Source organism: Platalea leucorodia, assembly GCF_965183815.1.
Source record: "Platalea leucorodia genome assembly, chromosome: 5".
Taxonomy (NCBI): Eukaryota; Metazoa; Chordata; class Aves; order Pelecaniformes; family Threskiornithidae; genus Platalea; species Platalea leucorodia.
Genome location: NC_138827.1, coordinates 42,460,533 through 42,470,052, shown reverse-complemented (window position 1 = coordinate 42,470,052; position 9,520 = coordinate 42,460,533). Strand labels below are relative to the sequence as shown.

General features: G+C 37.4%; 1 protein-coding gene across 4 annotated transcripts in view; it reads right to left on the bottom strand.

The window, feature by feature from the left end:
* Window positions 1-2: 2 nt before the first annotated feature.
* Window positions 3-9,520, bottom strand: part of SLC30A7 (solute carrier family 30 member 7) — a 34,137-nt gene continuing 24,619 nt past the window's right edge. For 2 of the 4 annotated variants that reach the window (XM_082313466.1, XM_082313467.1), the window contains exons 9-11: window positions 8,282-8,372; window positions 7,119-7,268; window positions 3-4,295 (exon numbers count right to left, since the gene is read on the bottom strand). In XM_082313466.1, coding sequence (XP_082169592.1) covers window positions 4,248-4,295; window positions 7,119-7,268; window positions 8,282-8,372 — 289 coding nt within the window. In that variant the 3' untranslated portion in view covers window positions 3-4,247. Of the gene's footprint in view, window positions 4,296-7,118; window positions 7,269-8,150; window positions 8,373-9,520 lie in introns of those variants that run through there. The other 2 variants (XR_014228326.1, XR_014228327.1) reach the window with 2 other exon arrangements.

The following is a 9,520-nucleotide window of genomic DNA, read 5'->3' as shown; positions in this document are numbered from 1 at the left end:
TATACTCATTCCCAAACATGCTTAAAAGGGGTGGGATAATCAAGAATCATAGCAAGTGGCAGTCTGATGGCTGCTGGGGAAAACAGGACGGGGCTTAATCAGTAACTAAAGCTGTTGCTCTGAACTGGTATTTAAAGATCTCGTTACATGAGTATTGATTAGGATTTGCATTTTATAGAAGCGTGAAGGTTTCTGCAACTAAAAGCTGCACTGAGAGAGAAAAGCCATGAACGTCACAATTTGATCGCACAGTGGGTGCAAAGGGTGGAAAACTGCAGTTCAGCAGCAGCTCTCTCCCCTCTTGTATCTTTATGTTCCCAAAACAGGCTCACTTACAACCGCTAAAGAGAGATACCCTTTCTTTCCTTCACCTTTAAACCTGGCTTTTCTTCTTCAGAAAATAAAAATTAAGAATGTTAAGAGTCACTAAGGTCCATTTTATTAGTAGCAGCAGTTTCAACTGTTATGCAAAAATAGTGTCAGCAGCTCTTACTAATGATGCAATTAAACTTTTGTGTTAGTAAGCAATATTACATAAAAAGCAGAGTCATTTATTTGGACCAGCGCTTTTTGCCCTAGTTTAGCAAGTCACACAAGTAACCTAGGGCTCTGTAGGGGCCCTACTGATGTAAGGAACGAGTCTATCCGTACGTATAGACTTACAGGATTAGCCTACAAAGGACCAGTCTTCGCTGTGCACACTCTTAAGAGTAGTTTTCTTCCACTGTTATTTACCATGGTAAACTTTTGGGGCATTGTAATACAGACACTCTGTAGCACTTGTTTTATCTTCTTATTTTGCTGTAGGTCCTGTAAAAATCACGCAGTTTGCAGGCTTGGTCTTTGGGCCAATATGGTTTTAAGTTACTGTTTTCAGTCACAGAAAAAAAAAAAACAAAACCACAAAGACAGACCTGTAACCCCACAGTAAGCTTCGGCTACATGAAAACATGAGAAAATCATATTTTGAAAACTCGGTTCAAAATTCAGTACTGGATACCAGGAAGCTGAGTTTTAGCAGATGATCTGCAGACGTTCATCCATTTCTGGATGTTAGCCATTCACACAAATCTTTGTTTAAAAGATGCGATGCATCTCCAATAAACTGTTAAAAGCAAAGTGTTCTATAATAAGCTAAGTGTTAGGTAATTAGCAAAACACAAAATGATGGAGCTTTGACTCAGGATAAGAAAAGCTGCACTTTCAATTGCATGATTTGTACTCTCCTAACACCTCACCAAGTATCCCCTTAGTAGGTGAAAAAAATAAATCAGATGTCACTCTGTTTACTGACAGACTAGATGTGACTTCAGTTACCTACTGGACATGGCAGCTACTGTCTTTTGTAGAATGTTGTGATGCTTATCCTTTTTCAGAAAGCCTAAAAAGGCTTAAAGTCTACTTTGAATCTGACTTCCCTACACTATCCTCAATTATATTTAACAAACAAATGATACATTTCTTACTATAAAAGCATCAAGTTGTCCTTAAAAATAATGAAGAAAGTGCTATGTTGGTTAGAAAATGCAGACTTCTATATACGCTTCCAACGATCAGGTAAGTTCTCGTCAGCAACAAAAAGATGTCAAAAAAATTATTAAAATCCATATTGTGTAATTATAACCAGCTTATAGGCTTTTTCACTCAATTTCCCATATTTAAAAAGTTTGCAGATGCACATCTTGCGGGGGGGGGGGAGGGGGGGGGGGGAGCAAACAAACCACCACCACCAAAACACCAACCCAACAACAAACCAACCCAACTGCCACTCAGGCAGGTTCTCACTTGGAAACAAATTGTAGCCGTTGTCTTTTCATTAAGAAAACTAAAATAGTGGCCAAGCCCAGCATCTTGGGCAGCACTACAGTATTTCAGCAAGTCCAGGAACACTCAGTCCCAAACATGCTGGTATAAAAATGATATAAACCAAAGCCTGCTCTCACATCACGACACAATTGCAAGGAATTTGGCTGATGCTTGCCTTTAAAGTGGTATCAGTTGATCTCTAGCCTCAAATAGTAGTAATATTAACTATTAAAAAAAAAAATCAAGAAATCATGCTGTCAACCAACAAGAAGCAGTCTAGATGCAACATACTACAAAACAACGAGGGATCTCTGGCCTATAATCACAACCCTATTTTAATATGCAAACAGTATCTTAAACTGCTATACTCAAACCTGCTCAACAGATTCTTGCACGCTACCCTGCGCCGTGTAACTCTGAGATCCCCTCCTGCGGTCAGGAACTCCAGGCCTGGCAGAGCACCCGCAAGGCGAGACGGGCCGGGAGCCTGACGGGCGCCAGAAGAGAGAGGTGTGGAACAGTGCAGGCAGCTGAAAGGGCACTCTGCACCCGCGTCCCCAGGAGAAGCCAACAGGATCAGAAACCAGCAATAGGGATAAAGAAGGATCTGAAGACTGGAAGAGACTGTAAAGCTTAAAAGCAGTATGTATGTGACTTTTTACTGCTATTTTTTACACCCAGTTTTCGGTTCCAAGCACAAGAGTACACCCCAAGCTTTGTACAAAATCAACATTCATGTTTCAGTATCTCATCTGGAAAATTCAGGAACCACCTATCAATTTGGCAACCATTGTGTTTTCACATAAAAAGAGATCAAAATTCAGGTGCTATATAGGAACGACAGAATGGATGCAAGAAACTCTTCATCTTTATCATGAATTCAGCAACATCAGTGGCAAGCAAACCATTTCTGCAAATGATTTTTCGGTACTTTCATAGTGCCCAGCACTTACTAAACAGACATTGTCAGCTTCAGAGGGCCTTGATTTCAGTATTACCACGTATCAGGTACCACAATACTACTTAAAATCCATACCAGTCAGTAGCGGCTATGGTTTATCAGAAAAATGCCCGTCTTGTTTTTTACTCCACAATCTTCTGTTTGTAAAATGCCCTCTTATAAAATCTTCCATTACTAAGTTATCTACTACAGCATAGTGGAATTATCATCTGTAATACCAAGTATAGCAGATTGTCTTTGAAAACAACGCCCAGATCTGAAAGTGTAAAATGATTATAAATGCTAGAAAAATAGGACAGACTAATGTTTCTGGAAAACAACAACTTAATGCACTGAGAATTTTTTTTTCCCCATGAAAACACACAAGGCTACAGTAAGATAGTAAAAAATATCAGACTTGTCAACTTGGAAAAAGCATAATCTTTAACAGCGTGAACCATGGTCCTTATTTCCATTTCAGGTATAACCACCAGGAACAACTATTTTCAGTATTTGGAAAGGCAAAAGTTATCTCACCAATCACTTTAATAAAAAAATATTACAACCTATTAAAATCAAGGAGATTTAAGCTTTCACAAACAATTTAGGGATTTTAATTTTTCCCGCCACATAATTCGGAAAATAAAAACCTTCAAGCATTGCTTCCATCACCAGCATCTTCCCTCAGCTGCCTGTCATTTCAGTGACTATGAACATGAGTAGCATCATATAATGTGAAGAGACTAAGATTTGGAGTTAAATCTAATATTTTGACTAAATTAATTTCCACTAGATATGTGCAACAAAATATCCAGCTTGTTTTGGAAGCAAGTCTTTTCACAACAGCTTTGCCTTTGACATTTAGAATTTTTCTGTCTGCTTGGTAAGATGCAAGTATAAGGGAAGTCTAACATCTACAGTTATGCAAGTACCCAACCCCCCCACATACATCACTAGTAAATAATCAGACTGCATACAAGATATTTGTAGAAGTAATAAAACCCTTTGATGCTCTGTATTTATGCTGGCAAACACCTCTCCTGATATAGAAGGCACTTTGAAAACCCAATATGGTTTGGTTCATTAAGTTTGCAAAGTACAAACAATTGTACAAACTTACAATTATATTGAAGCATGTCAGCCTGTGACATTATCTACAAAACAAGTTTCCAATTGTTGATAACACTGGTTTCATGGGAATGAGCAGTGGTTTCAGCAGCTTTACTGAAGACATGACAGGGTTTCCAGTACCACAATCTTAGTAAGTAAAAAACCCTCAAAAACTTACAAGTCTAGGGGCCACAAAAAGACAAGACCCAAAGTCCATAACATTCATTCAATATTTACTCCTTAAAAGTGAACTCCATCCATAGCCCAAGGGCAGAAATCTACTCAGTCAATTCCAGAACAGTGGTGGAGGCAGGCTCTGTCTTGAGAAGTATGTTGTTATACCATTACAGTACAGAAAACTTTGGTCCAACAGCACAATTTCAGAAATTCACTACATGGCTGCGACATCAATCTGTACGTAAAGCTGTCTTACTCCTGCCTATGGAAAAGAGAAGGAGAGTTAAAAAACCAAACAAACTGTAAAGCCAAAGCAATTTAACTGTCCTGAACAGCAGTCCACATCAGTAAGTTACCCAGCAAAAAAACTCCGTATCTTATTTTTCTGTAATTCATCTTCCACATTTAGCACGTCATTCACTGAGCTACTAGCAATTTGGAAACCTACAAACTCTGAGAGCACTGTATGAATACATAGCTCTTCACACAGTCAAGTGCACGTATGTAATTCTATATTAACATTAGCTTTGCTACATTACCTTTTCTGATTCATCCTAAGTAACTGTCACACACGCAGCTGCACAAAAGCAATTCTTACTTTCTTTTGTACAAGTTTAACTTCCTGAAAAGTAAGCTGCTTGAAGAGCTGTCAGTTTAAAATGGAGCTAGGCACAAAAGCATAACATGGGATTTGTTGTTTGAACCAGTTCTACACTAAGATTTTAGCAAGAAACAACAATGGCGACCGTGAATTTACATGACATCATGACACACTAAAATAAATTCTTGTAAAGGTATGTGAATTGTGTGAAAGCACTTCTCTCCTCAGAAACCCTATTAAACTAGGCTTAGATGGACTTGCTGAGTTTTATCATCATTCAGTATAAAACAGCATTAAAAAAATCAATTAGTCATTCATTTTCACCTCAGTGGCAGGCCAGCAACAATGTTGTGATGGTCACTGGTTATGCAACGTGATCTTGAAGTATGAGGCTGAACACTGCTAGAGATCAGACTGCCTTCAACTACCATCAACTTGCTTTTAGCTCAGTTGAGTGGCAAAACCAACTATCAATCATACTGAGATTAATGAGGGCCAATATTACCGAGGAGAAAAATCTCTACTTGCTCCAAGTGTTCCTCTGCTTATTACCATAGGTCAGATAAGAAAAATGATAGACCTTGTTCTCCCAGTTCCCTCCCTAGACACGTGGCTCTTGATAACTCAGAAAATGCAATCCTTTGGAGACTTGAGATGTAAAGTTAGTCTTAATGTAATAAAATGTTCTGCATAGTCCTTCCCAAAAAATATCCCTTAGTTTCAAACTACATAGTCTGCAGAATAAGCCATGCAGACTGATGTCTACCTACTCAATAAGCTAGAGCTGTATGTGATGGAACATCTCAAAAAGGACCACACTTTACAAATGAAGTTTGATTTTTGAATATTTGTAACAACAAATCCTCCTTCCCTAAGTCTCTAACATAAAAACAAGTATGTGTGCTTATTTTTATTGGGTTCCCCATGACTGATTAATTTAAAATTCCTTAAAATTTAAGGAGGTCAAAAGAATCCATGTACCCAGGCAGCATATTGTAGGGTTGGCTTCAGTGGTGTTTCTCCTGAGAGTCCAGAAACTGAGTATGCAAGATCCATAAAAAAACAAACAAACAAAAAATCCAGCCTGGCATTTTAAATAAATGTTATAAAACAGTTAATAAGAGGGGTGCTTATCAGATGCACAAGCGATTCACTAAGCCATCACATACAAAAGCTGCCAATGCAGTAGACCAATAGAACATTTAGAACAAGGGAAAGAACGTGCATGTGAGCACACAAGGACTTTCCCCCTGTGGACAGCTTTGAAAAGAACATTTATGCAAGCACTAATTAAACTGTTGACAGAAGCATTTTTTATTTACAGTATCAAACATACCTGACCAGAAGCCCCCTTTCTTCACTGTCTGACTTAGAGAAGTCAATAATTTACATATCTCCAAAACATTACCCTTTAGCTGACAATATTTTGTTACTTAAAACACTGGTTATAAACAGGAACATTTGCCTCCTTATCAGCTACAGAACTTTCTCTCTTGCTCAAGAGCAGAGAAAGGACATTATGGAAAAACGTAATAGTTCTTTCAAATACAGTCCTCCAACATCAAGAATAAAACCAGGATGTTTGGCTCTGGATGGTGTAAGAGAGAGAATAAGTTTCCAGCTTTATTCTTCACAAAGTTCTCTTGCTGGAGAAGAATTTTCTATTTTATCTTAATAGACTCTAGGTTCTACTTGTAAACCATTCATATCCAGGAGCTATACTGGAACAGGCAGCCAAACTGAATTTCATGTTTAATGGTTAAAAGTACACGGAAGCAACAGAAAAATCTTTCTGAAATTTGTTAAGATTTTAATTTTAGGGCAAGAACTATGAACTTCTAATAAAGCTTCCGTTGCTCACAAGAATTCCAGCATTTCGTATCAGCTACAAGTGCTATCACTATCTATATAAAAAAAAATATAACCTGAAGGGAAATAAAGGGGAACACACTGTTCATACACAGCATGACAACTGATGGTTACATTTTAACTAGTGATCACCATAGCACGGATGTTACTGAAAGACAAATAAATATGCAAAGACCAGGGATTCTTAGAGGGATAGAAATGAATGACAAATACATTCTTAGCGGGATAGAAAAGAATGACAAATACAGCATCAGCACAATGAAAAACTTAAGTAGGTGCAATCTGTGGTCGGAAGCCCTGTCTTGAGGGAAGCCTCATTTATTTTCTTGGTTCCTCATCGGTCAGTATAGGGTTTCAACTTAATTTGGTACACCTCAGACAACTACAGCTGTCATCCCCATTAAGTGGCATCAAAAACTAATGCAGAGAGGTACAGCAATTCCATCTACACTACTGAGTATTTTGAAATTGTTCTATACAGCTGGAGCAGAGCTTTTCAAAACACACTGATACCAAACGCAGAGATGTTTAATTTTTCTTGGTAAGAATTACAATGTCACATCACGTGACAGGCAATTTACACTTTGTGATGTGATTTCCACTCATGAGACATACCTGAGTAAAAATATTGTGAGTCTGGCTTAGAATCCACCTTCCATCAGCATCAGGAGCTACTAATAATTTCAAAGTCCCTATGTAAACATCAGTACAGAGGGTCCAGAAATGTGGATCATGTAAACTGTAAACTCCTTGCAACTGCTGCACCTAAAAATACAAGCAAATTTTAAAAAATATATTTCAGAAAATGTTTATCTGTACTATGTTCTTTTACAGAAAATATTATAAAAGCTGATGCATTCTTTTACTTCTAGTTCACTGTGCAATTTGTGGTATTTCAGTTAAATTCCTTATTACTATCTCAGTAATTGTAAGGAAGGTGAAAACATACAGATTGTACATATCTGTCATATTTTGTATCTTGCTGCATTTACATTCCACATATATTTTACTGAAACCATTTCTGAAAACAGCAGTGTCCAAGAAGGAAAAGTCACAGTTATTAAATCTGTGAGGGCATTCAATTAAAACAGCAATTTTTACCAATGCAGGCATTTTCCCATAAAACAATTTGTGAGAGATTCTAACTATTAACAGAAATACATTAATATTTATGTAAATATTTTGTGAGGGCTTAGGTTTGTCCTGTCAAAACCCTTCTTTTTCCTCTGTCCAATTTTCGCAAACCCTCCCCGTGACAATTACAGTCCTGTAACTTCCTAAGGAAAGATGGCACTCCTGCAAGTGCTCTGTATTAACTTTGCAAAGGCGCTTCAAATGTTCAGGTTGTGACACAGTAACAGATCAGCTAAACAGGAGTACCGGGAGAGGTCAAATCCAGAGTAATCTACGTACTCTAATACACTTCCAATGTTACTCCACCACATTTTACTAAGAACTAGATTTTGAGGGAGACAAAACCAGAACAAAACTGAAAAACATTATGCACTTTGTATCAGCACAAAGTACTTTGAAAGGAAAAGCTTCAGGATCTATTTTTCTAAACCAACACAGCACATTTTAAAACACAAACTGAGTTGAACCTACATACAATTTAGGACTTCAGAAAGATAAGAATCAAACTGGTACCTCCATTTGTACCATCTAAGGAACCTTTCACAGGAATTACTGGAAAAACATCACAAAATATCTTCATACACACAGTTGGGGCTCATTCAGTCAGCAGCTTGATCTGAAGCAAAAACAGCCTAAGAGCTCACCCTCTGGTAGCACTGAGGCAGGGCATTTTCCAGGGAAGGAGGAGTTCGCTGCATCAAAATTCCAATGGATTCTTTTAAAAGTGGAACAATACTGGAAAGAAAAAAAAAGGAAGTTAGCTACTATTACATTTTCAAAAGATGCAGAACAAAGAGCAACATAACATTCCTTAATGCTCTTGAAGAATTTTTCTTTAGTTGTTTCACCAGAAGCTGAGAAAGTTGCCACGAAAACCTGGTACAGAAAATAAAAGGCTTGACAAAATTGCGATGGTGTCTTACTAAAGGCAAGATTACTTTTCCTCCAGATTTTCCAGAGAGACAACTGGTGGACAATCACAAAAGATTAATAGTTTAATCATGGGATTTGAGATGAAATCTCTCAGTGTCTTAAAAGTTATATGACAAAGCAGCTGATAAGTATAGTTCAAAACCAAAACCTACTTCAATGGCAAACACTCACAACCAACCATAAAAATATGCAACTGAAACGGTTTTTGCTTTTGTGTTTGGCTTAAAGCATATTTTTCTTATGAACTAAGATAATAATGGGGAGATCATAAAACAAAATTAGTATGGCCCAGTCCAGCTATAACAAAGTTATTTTGTCAGAAACAGACAACTTAGCATATTCTTGAAATGAACGAAGCGTAGGGTCTCATCCAAGCTCAAGGATTAAACATTTGGAAGCAATCAGAGGTTCCCTCCTGGCCAAATGGTCTTGTTTAATCAGCAAACTAAGATGACACTTAATACCCTTTTTTATTATTATTACTTTCCTTTTTTTTTCTTTTATAAAACCAGGAGACCAGTAAGCCCATACCCCAAAGCTACCACTAAAAATTTATACTCTTATTAAGTATTCAGTATGGTGATTTTTTGTTTAGGAGCAGTGCATCATGTCTGCCTCAGTAGGATATCCTAAAATTTTCAAGAGGATGACAAATATCTATAGCCCAATACTGAAACTTAAATAGCAATCTAATTTCAAGCGCATATAAGTCACCTAACACTCTAGACCAAAACCGATGATATATTTCAGAAATTGTAAGCTGAATTTCAGTGTTCAGCACTGGCATCACAGCTGGAGTACATAGAGTGATGGGATAAAAAGCAACTAGAAAACATTTGTAAGAGATTAATTGGGCTGTCTCTTAAAGGAAACTGCAGAAGCTTTGTTTATAATCTCATGAAGCGATGTAGAACGCACTGCATAGACCAGCTGTATATTTGCAGACGGTG